This window comes from Bidens hawaiensis, unplaced genomic scaffold (genome assembly GCF_021521415.1).
Source record: "Bidens hawaiensis isolate Kalapana, Puna unplaced genomic scaffold, B.hawaiensis_p1.1 tig00034650_1, whole genome shotgun sequence".
In the NCBI taxonomy this organism is placed as follows: Eukaryota; Viridiplantae; Streptophyta; class Magnoliopsida; order Asterales; family Asteraceae; genus Bidens; species Bidens hawaiensis.
This window is the reverse complement of record NW_027496004.1, coordinates 45,087-65,443: the sequence shown is the minus strand read 5'-3', so window position 1 is coordinate 65,443 and position 20,357 is coordinate 45,087. Positions and strand designations below refer to the sequence as shown.

General features: G+C 35.2%; 2 protein-coding genes and 1 pseudogene across 2 annotated transcripts; all 3 read right to left on the bottom strand.

The window, feature by feature from the left end:
• Positions 1-12,680: 12,680 nt before the first annotated feature.
• LOC143586417 (RING-H2 finger protein ATL74 pseudogene) lies at positions 12,681-13,289 on the bottom strand (annotated as a pseudogene).
• Positions 13,290-16,340: 3,051 nt separating this feature from the next.
• On the bottom strand, positions 16,341-18,483 carry LOC143586415 (uncharacterized). The gene is made up of 5 exons (XM_077067969.1): positions 18,430-18,483; positions 17,543-18,034; positions 17,274-17,452; positions 16,541-16,607; positions 16,341-16,460 (listed from the first exon to the last, which is right to left on the bottom strand). The coding sequence occupies exons 1-5, from the start codon at positions 18,481-18,483 to the stop codon at positions 16,422-16,424; spliced, it is 831 nt and encodes a 276-aa protein (XP_076924084.1). The 3' UTR covers positions 16,341-16,421.
• A 123-nt stretch (positions 18,484-18,606) lies between these two features.
• On the bottom strand, positions 18,607-20,357 carry LOC143586420 (uncharacterized). Its single transcript, XM_077067973.1, has 3 exons — positions 20,032-20,357; positions 18,932-19,300; positions 18,607-18,809 (listed from the first exon to the last, which is right to left on the bottom strand). Exons 1-3 carry the CDS (start codon positions 20,345-20,347, stop codon positions 18,670-18,672), a joined length of 825 nt encoding a protein of 274 aa, XP_076924088.1. The 5' UTR covers positions 20,348-20,357; the 3' UTR covers positions 18,607-18,669.

Sequence of the window (20,357 nt, the reverse complement as noted above, 5' to 3'; positions counted from 1 at the left end):
GATCAAGACAAAAACACAAAAATAAATAAATAAATAAATAATAAACAAATAAATAAATAAAAATAAAAATAAATATAGGATGTTTTCAAGACCCAACAAGTGTGAAACAATATTGTAACATAAATCCATCATTTTGATTATAACATAAGCTTCAGTTTACAAATCGGGTCGGTTTACATAATAAACAAATACAAAAACGAATACAAACAAGACTTGAAATTGACGAATGTCACAATTTATAGCCGGAAGGTGAGGGAAGGTGATTGGTTGAGTTGTCACTATCGTAATATTACTTTCTCAACTGAATGGACACGTGTCGAGTCACTATTGGATGTGACAGCCTGGCCCCGTCTGTTATTGTGTTATTGTGCATGTCGTGGACGTTCATTACGTGTCCAGATATCATCTTTCCATTGGTCGATGTCGCTGTTAGGTGGTTATGGAGGAACCTTCTAGGAATAGTTTGTTACAACTGCTCTCCCATATCACGTGGGGATCATGCGTGTGATGAGTCCCTTGCGTTGTTTGCGGGTTCCTTCCGCGGATACTTGTTTGGTAATCCGCAGGTTATGATGGAGATTCGCGAAGCATATCTTTGTGAACCATGGATGACTTTGCCAGTCCACGTGTTCTTCACGCGGATGCTTCTTAGTTATCTGCGGATGTCTTTTGATGATCTGCGGATCAAGTTGGGGATCCGCGGGTAGTTCTACTACCCTACCTCTATAGAAAAAGTACAAAAAAATTATGAAAAGGCACGAGACAGCCGTCTTGTTAAGGTTAATCTATTCGTGTGCTAACTGTAACTCCTGTTTGGTTGTGTTCGTCGTGGAAATTAAAATATATATATTTTTTAAAAATGGTATTAATATTAAATGTTTTTCCGATACTTCCTATAAGGCCTAACAAATACAGTTGTCATAAGTTTATTATTATTTAATTAACATGTCCGGCCATTATATTATTCTTTATGTTTTAACTTTCAACCTTTTTTTTATTTTTCACAATTGATCAAAAGTTCAAAACAAGCTGTTTTATGGTGTTAAATGTTAATACAACTTAATACAACGAAAAGTCTATACAAAGTTAAACAGGTTTATGTTTAGGGTTAGCGGTTCAGGTCATATTACAGTTAGTAACACAATTGAAAGCGCTTTTATACTGCAAGTTCAACCCGCTTAACTAGTTTCTTAACATGTCTAACTTATCGCGTCAAATAAAATTAATAGAACAACACAACATATTTCGTATCAATAATTGTGTTAAACATGTCATGCCCATTCGTGTTATTGAACAACTTGTATTTAATCGTGTTTAAAGATATCTTGTTTTGTCATTCTTGTTATCGAACTGGATACACATTTCTTGTTATTCATGTTAATAATATCGAATAATGTAACCTGCTTATTAAACATGTAAAAATGACAAACATATATTGTCGAATTCATGACCCATTTAACACAACTACGACCCGTTTTGTAAGCGGCTTTGGAATTTACGTTCTTGACTTCTAGTGTTTCTTGGAAGTCTGCCGAATGACTCATTCTTATCATCATCATTTCTGTCTCTCACAAGTCACAAACATCTGTAACCCCAATGTATATATCTTTTATACACCAGCCGGCCAAAATCTTGGCTTTTACCACTCATTGAATCTTCATTACATATACGAAATCATTATCCCCACATGCATTTTTAACTAATCTCTCTCTCTCCCTAGAACCAAAAGATTGATACAAAGAGTGATCGAGCAACGTTAGCCAAAGCTAGAAGAGAGCTCGAAGAGCTTTATCTCGGGGTCCCTGATGATTCTGTAAACTTAACATTCCAAGATTTCGCACAAGTTTCACAGAATCTTCAGGTACCCCCACCACCGGGAAAAAAGAAGCCGGCCCCACCAAATGGGCCAACCAAAAGAATGGATTCTATATCAGAATCCACTCCTAAACGAGACCATCTGTCCAAGATTCCCAGTCTTGATTTCAGTAGAGGCTTAGAAGCCACCTCCGCCACTACGCCCCATTACAACCACCACCATAACCACAACGTCGTGGAGGATTCACCACTGGTTGGTTTGCCTCCGGGGAGAAATCATCATGATTATTATGGTCGTCATGATCATTCGGTGAAGACTCCTATGCATGGACATCATGATCATGTCATGAAGAGTCCCATGCATGGGCATCATGACCATGCCATGAAGAGTCCTATGCATGGGCATCATGGGCATGTGGTGGAGAATAGTATGGCATATGATGACACGAGTATGATGAGTGGCATGAGTATCACATCTATGTACCAAGAGAAGTCAGGACGACGTCGTCCTGGTATCCCTCACTTGAACATTTGCACCGTGTGTAGCGTCTATATCTATGTGTTTCGGAATCGTTGCCTTGTATGTCACCTTGGTTCCAATGTTTGCTTGTTTTTCTCTTTAGTATGAGTATATGTGTAACCGTGTGTTTATGTACTAGGTTTGTGGAAGAGTGTATTGTAGACAATGTTTGAACGTGGGCATGGGAGAGATGTCCGAAGGAAGAAAGTGTATTGATTGTCTTGGAAGAAAATTCAGCCAACGGTAAGCAAAACTCACATCTTATACGAGTTGAATGCCTGAATTGCAACGTTCACAGTTTACTTTAAAACCATGACACTGTTTAAATGCTTATCAGTTTAGTTTTAAAGTCGATTTTTATTATTTTAATTCGGTTGGTCAGGAGTTTTCAAATCATAGCGAACTATTTGGTTTAAAGTTTATATCAGGAACATTGACCATATCATATGATTTTAAGTTATATAACTTCTTATATTTACATGTGCCTTTAGTTCATTTAAGTTGGATTCTACAATTACAACACATGGAGTCGGGCTTTTAAGTTTTAACTATTGAAACTATATTGCATTGTAAATTTTGATTGTACTTTTAAACACAATAAACTCAAACTATGAAACCAAACCAATAGTAATGGTTTGGTTTGCTTGGTTCAGTTGTAATTTTTAACGGTCTGATTTTGGTTTACAGTGATACAAAAACCGCTACTGGTGATTTGACTTCTATTTTAATCTAAAATCGTTAAAACCGGTCTCTGAAACCCCTACCGTTGAATAACAAATTTTAATGGATTAATTCCATGATACAAGGACTGATGGATCAACATTTTTAGTCAACTAAGAAAATGATATACTCATATGTTTACTATATTAAATTTCAAAATTTTCTAAGAAAATTAATGATGTCTCATTCAAGAAAATTAATGATGTCTCATTTTTAGTCAACTAAGAAAATTAATTCCATGATACAAGGCCTAAATTGACTGATTCTATTGGGCATGTAAAAATAAATTGACTGATTTTGCATTCTATCATATAGAGGTGTACAAAACCGGTTTTAAAACCAAACCGAACCGGTTTGGTCAACGGTTGGTCAAAACCGGTTTGACTCAAACCGGTTCGGTTTATAAACCGGTTTAGACACAAGATAGGCCAGCCTGGTCACGTTGGTTCGGTTTATAAACCGTTTAACCGGTTTTTCTCAAATCGGTTTGGTAGATTTTAAGGGGAACCGGTCCTGAAACTGACGGTTTGGGTCGGTTTGGGTGAAACCGGTTTTGAACCCAAACAGTTCGGTTCAGTTCGCCTAAAACCGGTCCCAAACCAGTTTTTTTGTACACCTCTACTATCATATTCCATATGTTATTAACATAACATACAATGCATATCTATATAAAATATACAGGTACATATATAGGGCAGGAGATGTTAGCTGCTGGTCAACGTGTTTTGGTGGGTACCCAAATGGAGTCAAGCTACAAGAACTTAAATGGGCCGAAAAAGGGCCCAGAAGATCTGGGGAAAACAAGTATAACCGTAGTTTTATGATGTCTCATTCAAGAAGCCCATTAGGGGCCCCAAGAACCCCAAATGGGTCACATATTGTTACTAGCGGCCCACCTTCTTTTGTGACTACCCCTTTCCCCTTATGCTACACCCACTCGTCATCATCTTCCTTTCTAAATATATCTATAAAAGTTATAAATTTGGACTATTTTTTGTTTTTGTTTTAGATAAGAAGCAAAGCTTGGCCAAATATGTTGGGAAATTATATTCCATTTATATCTTAATTTGTTTTTATGTATTTTTTTTTATCATAATTTGTCATGGATGCTTTGAATTATTTCTTCATTCGACTAGATTATCACGTTTTTTTTCTTTTGACGTTTAAGAAATCATTTAGAGTTTTCGGTTTCATATAGATTGTATATTCATCAAATACAAGCTAAGATTAAGAACTATGCATAAGCTATAATTCTCAATCATTGTGCAACGGTAACAATAGTCATAAGACATATTTATTAACATATGTTGGAAATAAAGATAGCTTTAATTCATGCATCTGAAATTCATTTGCTCTTTTTTTTTCACTTATAAGTTCACATGTGAAATGACTCTAGGCAGTGTTGCTTCACAGTTTTAGTCACATGAATATCAAACTAAGACCAACTAGCTCATTGTGTTAGTTCACGGTTTAATTGATATCGTGATTTGTTGATTTATATCAATATTCAATATATGTTTACTTACTAATAAAAATTAGACTATAAATGTTTCAAATATATCTATGATTCTGGCCCTTAATTTGTGTGAAGACATCATTGGCATGGTATTCTGGCCCTTAGATTCATGTGTGAATAGGCAAAATGCAGCGTGTCCAATAAACTAAACTGTATTTATTGGCATGGTATTTAAAATTATATTACAGTCAGTGACGGATCCAGGAATTTTTTCCGGGGGATGCACAGTTGTTAGATGTTCTAATTTCATATAGTTGAATATAAAAAAATTCGGTCGGTTTAACGATTCAGGTAAGGTTCATCACATGCTATTTTTTTATGCTAAAAATTCATTATATATTTTTGCATCTATACTAAAGCTAACTCTAAGATCGGGCCTTTTCATGATACTATTAATAGTTTCTCAACAACTAATTCATCGCCTTTATCTTAGTCTAATCCTGGTATGGATCAAATTGTGCAAATAATAAAAACAATTACATAAAACATATTTACAAATTGAGTCAAGTCGTGCTTCACAGCTGAAAAACAGTCTGTGTTCTTGACAAAATCTCGTTGTGTTTGTGCCCATGTCATGTAGAAAATTGCACAAAATGCTAAAGGTTTGCATGAGATAAGATGGAATTATCAAAAATCAAAGTAACAAAATATCAAAAAAAATGATATGATAAATGCTTACTTTGCGACTTCTACCTTTTCTTATATGCAAAGTGCCATAGTGCAATAGAAAGACAGAAAAAATAAGCTCAAATCATTCTTTTAACATTCTTTCAAGTAGTGTGAGGATATTAATGTAAGATTAACTGTATAAGTGTAAGATGTTAGTGCACCACACTACCTTGCAAGAAACTAAGAAACACAAATACATGCATGTCGAATTCAGTTTTAATATAAAAAGCATCAAACTAACAATGAAAAGTAAAAAAAATATTAAACTAAACAATTAAATAAGGCCTAGACTAAGAGAAAATCAATCAGAAAAACAAATAAAGAAAAAACTTTAAAAGTCTCATTTAATTTACTTTCTTTCACATTGCTTTGCTTTGTAGTATTATCTCAAACATGGATGGTATGATTCTCAAACTGCATATAACAGTAATCACTTAATAATTAGAAGCTAACCAGTAGCATTTGAAACATTTTTTATAGAAGTGAAAGAAAGCTTCTTATCAGTTTCATTAATTTTAGTTCATTCCTTAAATATTATCCAAAGCAACACATTCATACCCTCACATAAAGATTATAAACCAAGTATTGAAGTGAACAAACCGTGAAATGGAGGAGAGGTGGTGACTGTTATGGGCTGTGTTTGAACCCTAAAAATATTAAAACAAATCTTAGACCATGTTAACAAAAAGTAAAATAAATTAAAAGCCAAACAAAACGTCTAGCAATAGAATCAAACATGAGACATCTGTGTTAACATCCGGCGTCTTAACCACCCCACCAATCCTCTAGCTTGTTTTAGGGTGGTGCACTTCAATTTTATAAGGGGTGCACTCCAGATTTTATATATTACATTACACTATAATTTCGGAACTTGGGGGGTTCCCATGCACCCCCAAACTTCAATGTAAGTCCGCCCCTGACTACAGTTAATGTATAATAATGTATTTATTTACAAGTGAACTGCGACTGCATTGTTTTAACTAAACTTTTGATAATTACCTCATGATAGTTCGTATTAATTTACATGCATTAAGATAAAACTTTACTTTTTGAAACCTTTATTTCGATTTCTAATCACATTTTATAATGAAATGGAGTCAATCAGCTAGTGTATAAGAATATGAATACCAAATGTTACAGAAAATGAACAACCAGAAACAATATTTTCTTCACTAGATAAATGTTTATTCACTTTGTGGTAGATGCTTTGATGTGAAAGCTTCAACACACAGAAAAAAGGAGGATAGATAATTAGTAGATCTAGAGTATTTATGGATGAAACAAAGATGATGCTCCTAATAATATAAGTTGACAGTTGACACTATGGATGACATAAACATTGACTAATAAAGACGTAACATAAGCTTATGAATCTGAAGGTATGCACAACAATGAGTTAGTAAAGTATATATATTTTAAAATGTTGTACTTTTCACCTTTGAACTAATGATAAATCACATGTGAACTTCTAATGCTTCACATGTGAACTAAAGAGTATACATTTTGAAGCAAATGCAGGGACGGTGGTGGTGGAGGTAGTGGTGAGCCTAGCAACAACGGTTGTGGAATCAGTTTCAATTATACCATGGCGGTGCTAGTGACGATGCTAATGGTCAGATTGATGATGACGATTGAGGTGGTGTGGGTGGTTGTTGATACGTCCTTGAGGAATCGAATCATAATATATTAATTAGGTAATCTAGTATTTAAGTTTTATCTATTATTAGTTTCTTTATTGTACTCTAATTAGATTTCCATAATATTTATCTTTTTCCTTATATTTGTGTCTTTGTTTTCCTATAAATTGTAATCTTCTTGTGAGAAAAGAATGAGAAAAATAATCAAAAAATTGTTTCTATTTCGGTTTCTCTTGTTCGCTTTTGTTCTTGGAGTCTAACCCACTCTACGGGTCTATTGATAGATTGACTATCTCGAATCGGTCTCTATCGGTTATGGTGATCACAATAGAGAAGTGGTGGGGGTAGCAACAATGGAGGGATGGTGGCGGTGGCAGCGCAATTCTAGCAAAGGTGAAAGATGCACCGAGTAGGCGGTGGTGGCCGGGAGGTGATGGTGAGGGGTGGAAGAGTAATTCCAGTTCCTTAGATTAAATTCCTCACTATTTGAATAAACATTGAATACCTTACTTGAAGGAATTAGAGGAATTCAATCTATTTTTCTTTATCTCCAATTAAACATGTTATCTTTTAAATTTATATTCTACTTTTGTGTTATTTTCTGTATGTAATAATTAGATAATAACATATTCTATTTATATACGTAAAATGTAACACCCTAGTCCGATAAATTATAATAAATAAATGTTTCGAGTTTAATTAGTTACCGTATCGTTTGATGTTATTTAATTAATTAAATAATGTGTAGATAGTGGCTAAGGTTAAGAAGGATTTTATGGATTTAAGAAGGATTTTGGCCTAAAAGCGGCTTTGCCTATTAAAACCCCTAAACTCTAGATTTCCATCCTTATCATTCCAATCATTATACAAACACCCATACACAACATAAACCTCCCGAATACAAACAATCTTATATCCAATCTCATCTATCCAAGTTATTAAAGATCTAGTTACAAACATTTAAGGTATGTTTAGAAATTTCATTCATTTTCCTTCTCATCCGAAACCGACATGAACGGGATTTAAATCGAATCTAACAATAAATCAAACGAACCAATAAATACATAAGATCCAAACCAGAAACATAAGTAGGCAATACAAATGATAAACCGTTACAAAACGTTTCTCGATGAGACCCGGGTTTCAACAGGAGCGGCCAACGAGAAACCCGAGCCCAGATCTGAGCAATACTAAATCTGTGTTCAAGCCCTTGTGAGACCAAGCCCAAACCGACCCCGTCCGACCACCGACGAATACCCGAGAGCAGCCGCAGCAGAACCCTCACGCGAAACTGGTCAAGCGAAATCGGTCACGCGAAACATTCCAAGCGAAAAAATTAAATTTCGCATCCCGAGCATGTCGCGCGAAATTCCTGTGCGAAAAAGGGTATGCGAAAACCCAAGCGAAAAACTCCGATGCGAACTTACCAACGCGAAATCCTTAAACTCGCATGGTTATGCGAACCCGGTATGTGAACCACCGAGCTTCGGAGCTGTGGAGGTGGCGGGAACCATTGGAGTGAGGACAGCGACGGTACAAGGGTGAGGAAGGAAGAAGTAGATGGGGCGGGGGTAGGTTGTGCAAATGAGTTAAAGGTAAGGGTAGTGGTGGCGGTAGCATGGCCGGTATATGTTAGTATTTTAGTGTAATTGGATTAACTGGTCGATCAATTTAATCATAGTAAACATTAAGTAAGTTCGGGATATGCGGAGTCCACGCTTTCTTTAGTTTACTATGATGTTAGGGGCGAAGCCCCTAACGAACGGGGGTCCTGGGCAGCGCCCCCGGTTGCGAGGTTCTAGGGGCGGCAGCCCCTAGCAGGGTCCAAGGGGCAGCGCCCCTGGCTGGGGTTAAAATTTTATGAGAAAAATGAATTTTATGATTATGTCACACATAATCATAAGTTTAATTTGAAGTTTATTTATTAACGAATTTTGAATTTTGAATAGATAACTGCTTAAAGCAGTTATCTAACTTTGAAACTGCCTGGAAACTGCCCTAGGTTAATATATCGTTCATATTTGGATTGACGATTTTTTTCTCTGATTCATCTTCCTCACAAATTCCATACAAAATTCTTGTCTCAAGTTAGAGTTTTATCCAATTAAAGTATTTTGGAGAACCACCAAAATAACTTTTAATCTGAAAGTTATCACATGACTCTCTAAATAATCCAGGTTGCTATTTTGAAATCCCCAACAGTATATGGGTGCGGCGGTGGCTGCTGGATTGTGAAAAGAAGTAAGGAAGAAGGTTTGAGGGGGGGAGGGTTATCGGGTAGGGTTTTGAGGTGAAGGTGGGTGGTGGGGCCTACATGTATATCGTAACATTTCAGGTTTTATTCGTATTCGTTATTTCATTTTATAATTGTACGAACTTATTTCGGGTCCTAATCATTAATAATAAACTTTATTTATAAGTTATTTAGTTCTCCTAATGTTCACTTTAAGTCCTTCCTATTTACTATATTGTCCATTCATTATTTATGTCAAACAAGTTCCTAAAATGATCAAAATACAAACATTAGAAACTAAAGTTGTCAACGGCTGAAACTTGACCCACCTGGACGCCGAAGCGCCGCACGGTGGTGGTCCAGAAGCTGGCCACGCAGCGCTATGGTGCTGCTGCACAGTCAGTTCGCGAGGATCTTAGTTCGTGTTCGTTTATTAGCTCGTTTATGGTATAAAATCAAGTATTTTAGGCATGTTTGAGTAGATTAAGGACCAAGTAAACGTATTATAGTCAAAATACAAGTCCTAATTCGTTTCCTTCTGCCCAAGAACGAATCTTTATGATTTTATTCCTTGATTCATTCATTAAAACGTATATTATTGCTTAAACGGGCCAAAAAGGCCATAATTAGTTCGGTTTAGCTTTTTGTATATAAACAACCTTAAATCTCTGCCATAAATCTTTACACAAACCCTAAACATCATCCCTCAGCCGTCCATACCTTTTACCATCTCGTTTTCTGCTCGTTTTTGGTGTTTTCATTGAAGAACCGTTTACACTCTGTTGACTTTGCAAGCTCAAGAACCGTTGACTCGATATATCTCATCATTCGTTCACTTTCCAGGTAAGTTGTAAACTGAGTTTTTGTTCATAAACTTCCTCTAATCGATAACCTTGAATCAATTTATGAGATTGAAGGGTATTGGCTGGTCAATTGCTTTAAAAACCGAAAAAGGGCAAAATAGTCAATCTGTTTGACTTCTCGTTTTCTCATACTTCTGACGGATTCAACGTTCGGCCCAGAAGACTTTTCTTCTCATAATAAAATTTTAAGGGTTCTGGCCAAAACCCGACTCCCGACTCAAAGTTCGGATTCTGGTCAGACTCGACTCGTTTAACTATTAAAATCGACATAACTCGAGTTATACTTATCCATTTGGATTGATTCCAGCGGCAATAGTTTTGCTTTTACTTATAATTTCATACTGTTAAGTTTCAGGTTCTGTTGATTATCTTCGTTCGGCGCGTTAAACGGAAGACTCGTTGTTTATTTCTTAATATCCTATTAACTCGCTTATTTTAAGGTGAGTTTTGTCATTCCCCCGTTTTCACATGTTTTCAAACGTTTTGGGGGCGTATACGTATTTATAGTATTTCATATTATACATATCTCAATCATTAGCAAACGTTATATTGTGTGTGAATTGCTAGACATAAATGCTATTTGATTACTTGTTTAATTTGCGCATTCGGAGAGGTCCACCATATTCTCATTATAGTATGATCATACGACCGTCTAGTTATAACCGGTGCCCGATTCGCTTGGCAATGGTTCCCCTGACACTTTATTTGCTTATTGGTTTGGTATATTTACCGCTTTATTTACGTTTTGCTATATTTTCATATTATATTATTGCAAAACTTGATGACTTGCTCACTCAACATTATTGTTGACAAAACCTATTGTATTTTCTACGTATATGCAGGTTATCGTTTAAACTAAAGACTTGAGTTTTGGAATGCTAGATGAGACCATAGGCTTTATCAAGAAACAATTTATTTAAGTTTTAAGTTGAATTATTTCTTTGATTATCATGGATTATTGTTATGGATTATTTGGTTTATCTATGGATGTTATATTTGGTATTTAATAAACTAATTATTAGATATTATCACCATTATTGTATGATAGTTACCTCGAGCTATGAGCAATCATGCTTACGTTCCGGCATTTCCGCCTTAGGTTGGGGTGTGACATATATAATAATAATAATAATAATAATAATAATAATAAGGATTAATAATAATTCTATTAATAATAATAAATAAATACATATTAAAAATATTGAAAGGTTAAGTTAAATGCAAGGAACTACCCGAGACCCGAACTCGCTTACGGAACCATAAACTTGTAAATGCGTTGAGAACGTGAGTGAATAAAAATGAAGTGAACATAATATAAATATATAATAACAATGAATAAGTTAAGCATATTAAATTAATATGAACGGATAAAGAAGGTTACGTGTCGGTTTCGGTTAACTTAAAGGTTAAACCCATTAACTTAAGAAAATAAGTAATAAACGAGTATAGAGGATTAATACGTGTATGTTATTAACAGTAAGTCGGGCTCAGTTGAAGAAAGGAATCACTATTAACGGCGAACGTAACAGGATCCAGGTGAGTTCTAGCCCCTTCTATGTGTTATGTTTTCGGGGGTGTGTGCATACTACGATGTGTTTAGATTTATACACTTAACTTAAATGGTGAGTGTATATTAGATATATGTTCGTGTATGAATGTGAATGTTATGGATTGATTAATTAGTATGCACGTAATGTTATATTAGTTATGATTGAAAGAATTAGAAAGGAAATGTAATGAAGTTATAATAGTATAGTATGTTAGAGGGCACCGAGCCCTAATAATAACCGAGGTATGTAGGGCACTGGACTCTTATAATATCTAAGGTAAGTAGGGACTGGACTCTGAGGAGATCCAAGATATGAAGGACACCGGATCCTTATAAATTCCGAGGTATGTAGGGCACTGGACCCTTATAATATCCAAGGTAAGTGAGGACCGGATCTTTATAGTATCCGAGGTATGTTGTTAGTAAGAAGTATGAATGTATGTATGTATGTATGTACGTATGTATGATTGAATGATAGACGAATGAGTAAGTATCAATACGTATCTTCGGATGGTTGGTAAGTAAGTGAATGTAATGTACGTTAATTAACTAGAACTCACTCAGCGTTGTTGACTTTTAGTATGCATGCAGGCAAGTAGAATGAGACAAGTTGCTTGAAGAGGACACGTGGCAAATAAGAGGAAGACTGGCATCGCTATGAAGAAGACACCCGTGTCATTTATGTTTTATATTTAAGACTTATGTTATGCTGTTTCAAGACAAGATGTTTATGTTATGTACATGAATGACTTTTATTTCCGCGAAATGTTTTAATTAACTATGATTTTACGAAATTATGTGAATGAGTAAATCCAACCAGCGAGAAAGTAGGGTTCCCGGGTCGGGGGCCTTACATAAAATGAGGAAATAAATTGGCCCCATGAAATTTCAAGCCCTATACGGTCGTTCACCCTGCCCACCCTCAAAACCAACTCTAATTCTAATTCCAACGAATTCTATAAAACAAGCCAAGGAAGAATATAATTCAAATTCTTGTTCATTAAATTTCAAGAAACCTAACACCAATTAAAGTTAATATCATGCTATACAAGACAGCCAATATGTGGTGGATGATTTTAGATTGCTAACAAGAGAGGGATAGTTGTGTCTTTATCACAAAAATTAAGGCCATTTAAAACTTTCAGTCATATTCACCCTTTGAGATATTGTAATTAGCATTAAGCCCTCACAAAAACTATACATTTGCCTTATTAGCTATGAACTTGATCAAATCTTGCAAAACCCACATATTAAACTTTGTAATTACAACTAAACTTCATCAAGTGCAAATAAAAGCTGCCTACATATTGGACATGATGAATGTGACACAAGCCATTTATCTATACATTTAACATGAAACAAATGCTTACACTTAGGCAAACTTCTCATCTTTTCACCTTCACTAAATTCCCCTAGGCAAATCGGACAATCAGTGGCCGGATTTTTCATCTCCGCTCGATACACCACCACCGGAATTTCACTTAACTTACCTTGCTTCCGGGCCCTCGAGGTCATTCCTACCGCAGTTTGTCTAACATTTCCAAAAATAAATGCCCGGCCACAACGAAAGAAGCATCGAACGATTGAGTTAAGCCCCAATGCACATATTAATGCACAAAGCAAAACCGCTAGTATGATCATCATGTTGTTATCAAAGCTATCATCTCCTGTGGTGAAACCGCCATCTATTGAGCTTCCGTTGGCGGCTGATGGTGGTGCCGCCATGTCGATTTGTTGTAGCCGGCGATACATCATGGCAAGAAGCAATTATAAACTTGGAATGTTTCTTTTGATGTTTTTGGGGAAAAAAAGGTGTTGGAATGATTGAAGCAAGAATAAAAGTTCAAAAAGCAAAGAATTTAGGGTTTGATGAGTGGGAATCAAGAAAAATGAAGAATAATAGGACCATAAAACTTATAGATCAGTATGGAATCCATGCATAGATGCCCTTCATTCTTGAGAGAGAGAAGATGATGAATCAATGATGATGATGAGAGAAGGCTTGATTGAATGGAATGAAAGATAGTTTTGGAATTTTACATGTAACATGATATATGGACATGTGGATCTACTTGTTTGGTGCAAGCAAGATATGCACATGATACAATCACATGTAAAACAAAACTTATTGATATTTTGAGCTACACTTAGTATACATTAATTGACAACTTATTTGTCATGTTTCACAAATTAAGTTTGTAAACAATTATATTTAATTCATATATGAAACAATACTATGTTTACAAAAACATGTGTTTGGTAATTGGTGTTGTAAGTTTACACATCTATATTTTGATGTGCTTGTGGCCACAATATACAAATTGATCAAATCATACCACGTAGAGGTGTTCATGAACGGTTAATAGATGCTAAGTTGATTTAACCGATAACAATCCACTATAAATCGAAAGTAAATGGTCTATTAGACCTTTTTTTAGCAACTAATATTCTACTCATAAATCCATCTAACCTGTCAACTGTAAAACTGATTAGCTGATATCATTCAACTTTGGATAATAACCGAACTAAACTGACTCATACTATGCAGATATTTTCTATTTGTAGATTCTATTAAATGTTGGTACAACTTGAAAATTAAAAGTGGGCCATGGTGTCTAAAAATATCTAGGAGATGGCTTAGAAAGTAAGGTGGCTATGACTATGAGAACGGCCCCACAACTTGATTGAACCATTAAAACCCTACCCGATTACCTCAAATCATGTCAATGGAATATGACAACCATTAAATATAAGTAATGCTTTGTAGCCCAAATCATTTCATAAAAAGTAAGGTATGTGTGATTATTACTTGATAGTTTTAATCGCCTCAACTGCCAGACAAAAAGACAATGACACCAAACAAGTGTCATTTTTTTTTTAATTTTTGTTACAATAATAGTTGATCCTTTCGCTTCTATTTCATACTAGGATGTCGTTGACAATGAAAAATACACATGTCTAAAAATTAGTTGATTTAAATGATAAAAATATACATGAGTCTCTAAAGTGTGTTAAACTTATTCAACGGGTTAATTTGGGTTTACTCAAATTATAACCGGTCAATTCTAATCATTATTATGAAACTTGCTAGTTCTATAGAAGTGGGCATAATCATTTTGTTACATACTAGTCGCGGCCTCCATCTTAACCACAACGTGTTGGACCCCTCCCAATGTCGTCGCCACATCCACTTTGTCAGGCTTAATGGAAAACATGACGTTTTGTTTTTTACTATAAGCTCATGCATTCTTTATCTTCGATTAACTCGCACTTATTTCAACCGGACATTCATAATCAAAGAACAGGACAAACAAACAAAGTGGTTGTAATATGTTTAGCCACATGGATTCCTTGTGGTCCGAGTGAAACCTATAGGACACATCAATTGAAGTCAATAGGGTCCTGTTTTAGATTTTAATATTTTATAGAGTGGGTCGTTATATCTTGTAAATGAATTCATAAAGTTTTTGTATGTTTGGTATAGAGCTATTAAGATATTTGAAAGAAATAAAGCTTCTATTTAAAAGAAATAAACTTTTATAAAAACTAAAAATGTGTATCTGTAATAGATAAACACACGGAAGTGTTGGGTTTTGTTCAAAGCAATACTATGAAACGAATGCATACTTAATGGATATGAAAACGTATGTAACAAAGCGAAAGACGGATAAAGATTGCTAAAAAAATCTTAAGATTTTGATTCTCAAAGCTTACTAATCACTTTGAAAACTGCCATCCAAAACATTCATGGTAAAGCAAACAACATCAACGACAAGGTATGAAGACCAATAGAACATTGACCACATAAATGTTGAAGCTATACAATTGTGTTGAATGTTAATTTACAATGAGGAGTTGTTAGGCAACTTAAGACAATGCTATCCCCTACCTTCTATGCTTTAATGTCATTGTAAATGCATTAAAAGGCATATTAGACTTTGGAAATACAACTTTAAATTCATGAAAAATGGTAAAAACGCTCAAACACCTTGTAAAAGTACAACAAACTAGACAATGTTCCACCATTTCCTATCGATGTCATGAAAACTTAGAGCTATAAAATGGCATCAATCGTGGTTTGACTTTTTAATAAGTTGATAGTGTTACACAACACCACGGTACCACCAACCAAAAACATCTTGATCTTGTAACTTTAAAGAGCTCTAATATGCTTGAACTTTGAAGAATTGTCATCAATTTAATACAAAAAATTCATGTTGATTTCTAAAATGAGTTATAATATTGGTTTTAAATATGTATAAACTTCATGCATTAAATAGGAATGCTATCAGCTTATTCAGCTGGATACGCAAATGAAATAATTTCTACATGCATCCAGTTCGCCTGTGTATTTATATGCAAAAGAAAGTTGATACGCGAAAAGGTTTTGTGCATACAACATAATCTATTTCAACTTTGATGGAATAAAATGGAATACGAATTAAAGCGAAATATGCGACCAATAGCATCATGTAACTCTTGGCTAAAATGACCAGTTTCATGACTTCTATTTTCACTTATATAAAGATATACACCCAAAGATAAGTAAAAGTTTCTGGGCAAAGCGACCTGTCAATTTCTACCATTAAGATAAACTAAGGTTAACAATATTTCTACTCGGTTAATAATATTTCTACTAAAGAGCTGCAGTATTTACATACATATGGTATATAAAACCTGGTCAAAAGATATACTGTATCTAAAATCATGGTTTTATCATGTAAAACCGGACAAAAAAACGCCTATAAGCGTACTAATAGATAAATACGACACTAAATACTTAATAAATACTGCAATATTAACAAAAAGCTAATATCATTTGCCTTAACTTGTTTTCCACGGGAAAAAAAATCTAATCAATTTACAAACCTCTGCTTCACACCACGTTATTTTTTTTCGTTAGCGTGTCAAATTTCTCCATTTGTCCTTCAAATCAACCTGAAATCATGAATTTGGAAACTGAAGCCAATACATATATAGATTACAGTGTAATATCAACATAGATAATGCTGAATTACCTCGGTTCTGTCTTCGAAGATGTCACGGTACATACTTAAGATCAGTTTCCAATGTCCTCTACCATATCTACAAAAACAAGCAATCAAGCTTTAAAGTAATGTGACCATTGCATTTCTTTGTCTACATACAACACCTCTAATTGTACACATAATTAAAGCATTAATTGTCTGTTAAAGTTGCAAAAGTCAACAATTAAGTGGTTGCGGCTCAACCCATGTTTCAAACCATACTAAGAATTAGAAGTGTGCACGCAACCGAATAACTGACGCAGTCACGTGACTAAACCAATCAAGAAACGACGGTTTGGTTTATGTTTTTTTAAAAAAACAAATTTTTGGTTCAGGTTCGGTTTTGCTATCAACCAAAAACAAAACCGAACTGATTGGAACATAGAAAACCAATAACCAATTTAAGTAATTTATAAGAGATTAATAAATGATGCACCCAAAAACTATGCATCCAAATGAGTAATAGTCAATTAGTCATTGATTACCAAAAAAAAATAGGCCCAAATTCATTATTTTGGGGGGGGGGGTTGCATTTTTCGGCCCAATAATTTCAAACCCAAATAGCGAAACCGAGACCGTACTGAACCCATTGTGAAAACCGATAAATTGTATGGCATGGATTTCAAAAATATATGTAAACTACTAAAATGTACTGAATAAATTTGGGATACAAAAAACAAAATTAGGTAAAACTGTAACAGAAAAGTTAATAAATATGACATACTTTTGCACACCGGTCCTCAGTGTGTCTTCCTCCAAACAAGTCCATCTCTTTTTCTTTCTCTGTCTTACAAGTTTTTCCATTTTGTAAACACTTAAAGGAGACACCTTTCTCCTTTGGGGGCTAGGTAAATGAGGCCTTGTTGGTGACCCTTGATCAGAGCTATCAATGGAGTCACTCCACTGAACAAAAGTCAACCAAAAACCAATTAACAAACATCATATGTAACATCACATAAAACAATCAAAAAGCAAAAATCCATAAGATGGTACCTCAGTAGTATGGGCTGTATTATTTCTTTCAAATAAGCTAGGTTTGGCCCTTCTATTTTGATCGTTGATGATGTCATCATCTCCATCTGCTTGTAAAGCTTTACCTTTCCTATCATGTGAGGAATTTGGAGCTTTGTCATTGACGTTATTAATATTACCTCCAACATGATCATGAGCATGAGACTCGTTTTCTCCTCTCTCGTTGACTTTTAAAGACTCGGCAAGGCGTAATGCATCGGAAAGAGGGTCTTTCACTGCTGCATGTAGTTCAAAAGTGCTTGACTCTAGGGCTTCTTGTACCTTAGTCACTTCAGGGCTAGGAATGCAATCATATCGGTCATGAGATGTCTCTGTGGGATCCACAATATTAGCTCCTCTACGACGTTTAGAGACAACATGCGTGCGTGTAGGTAGCACGCGAGCTTTTGATGATTCTGCAAAATTGACTAAGCGTTGACTTTTAAACAAGATGCTAATTAGAGGGTGAATGATCTTGACATGACACAAAAACACAACACCATATTCACAGGTTTGGGTTTAGTCTAAACGGGTTTGGGTCAAACCCGCAACACGTTTAGCTAAACAGGTTGTGTTCGTGTCAACCAAGCGGGTTCATGGCACGTTTAACCCATTTATTTAATTTGCTAAATGTGTTTATGTAAAACAAAAAATAAAATTCTTTTTTCGGATTAAATGGGCCGTGCTCGTCACTTCATGTCAACCCACGAATACTCATGTCGTGTTCGGGTTCATGCATCTGACACGATTTTCGGGTTCCTGCCGCGGGCAACCCGATAAAACGACACATTAGCAGCCCTAATACTAACAGAGCTCAATATAAAAGATCATACATAGTAATGGCATATCAGCTGATATATGAAAGAAACCAAAAAACTAAGTAGCAAATTAGCAATATGATAAAGTTGCATGTGCATCTCCATCGCTAACAACTATTTCCATACTTGTCGCTATTTTCTTTTACGTATAGATCAAATCTCAAATCCAAACTAGAAAAATTAAGCACTTAACATATACTTATGACAGGGAAAACTAGCTCCAATGAAAACATAACTGACATAAATGTCCTATGATAAATGTTGCAAACTAACAGGAAAACCTTCATAACATTAACTTGATATGATTTTCTTAAAAACAAAATTTAACTTGCCATTACCCTTCTTGCTAGGGCCGGCATCAGCAATTGGTGCACTTTCTTTGCTTTGATTATTGAGTTTAGAAACTTCATCTTCATGAGCCTTTAATGCTTCTACAAAAGGATAAACATAAACCATTGGTCTCAAGCAAGATCATATGTGGTTTTGGCATATCAGTTGATATATGAGACAAAACTAGTGACCACAAATCTCTTGAATTTAAACTTAAACTCACCATTACCCTTAGTAACACCATGACCATCAGTTGCTTCTGCACTTCTAAACTCCGAAACTTCATCCAAACCCATAGCTTCACTTAAAGCCTCATCATTCAAAATCGTCTCACACGCCAACTCAATAAATGAAGGCCCCATCTTTTCTTTCGCGTCATCAACATACCGTTGAATCGTCTTCACCACATCGAATTCTTTAAACATTTCCAAAACATTCTCACAAGTATCCATATCCAAAACCCCAGCCTCAATGTCATGCACCCAGCGCACCAAATCTTCTTGCACCAATCTCACGTCACCTTTCTCCATTTCACAAACCCTACCACTCCATAACCTATTCACAGCACTAGCATACTTCTGTTTCTTATCACCTGCAGTTAGGGGTGTTCAACGAATCAAGTTTCAAATATTTGAATTAATCAAATCATTACTTGAATTTTAATTTTTTTAACCTTGATTTGAATTAGATTCTGTTTATTCGAATTCGAAGTTATCAACCAATTCAATTCGAATTCACCCAAAAAAAATTGGACTTTGGGGTGGATATTGAATTAGTAGCCCGAGTATGATTAAAATAATTAAAAAGACATTTTTATAGTGTAAGGATAAAATACAAACAGCCCTTAACGCAAGAAGTATATAAATAACTAGAGGTAATTATGCTAACACTAGAGTTCTCTTTATTACTCTACCGTTTTTTTAACTACAGTGAGTATTATTACTCTACTTCACTAATTACTCTACTTGTTCGTACTTGTATCGGGCCCCACCCCTACATATATATGGTTTGAATTTGAATTTCGAATTGATTTTAAAACCATAAATCCGTATTCGATTCAAAATTCAATTAGTAAATCGAATTCCAGCCAAATCGAGTTCAAGTTTTTGAAAACCGAATTTGAACCTTCAATTCGATTCCTTTTCGAATACTGATCATACCTGCAATCTCGTCAACTATTTGTACGCTTAGTAGGTTAGTTTGAATTCGAACTTCGAGTCAAATTTAAAACCTTAAAGTCATATTCAATTCAAATGTAATTAAAATTTTAATAAATCAAATTTAGAGTTTCTCGAGTCAGATTCCAACACCGAACACACCTACCTGCAGTCTCGTCAACTAACGTTGCAGTAAGATGCATTGCAACTGTACAATAAGCTGCTTTCATGGCATCAGAGATGTCCGTGAGTCCTGTTATGTGATCCAGCTCTTCGATTCGTTCTATCAGCTCGATTGTGCGTTCGGAGACTATGCCTTTGTTGATGTCTGACTCTAGTTTTCGTAAAATTAGGGTTTTTTTGAGTCTAGGGTTGTTGTTGGGCAGTGGGAGGACGCGAATGAGATTGGTTAGGGTTTGATCGTCAAGTGAGTTTTGACGCAGGAGGAATTCGAGGATCCAGCCGGACACGTCGATGTCCATTTGATGGGTT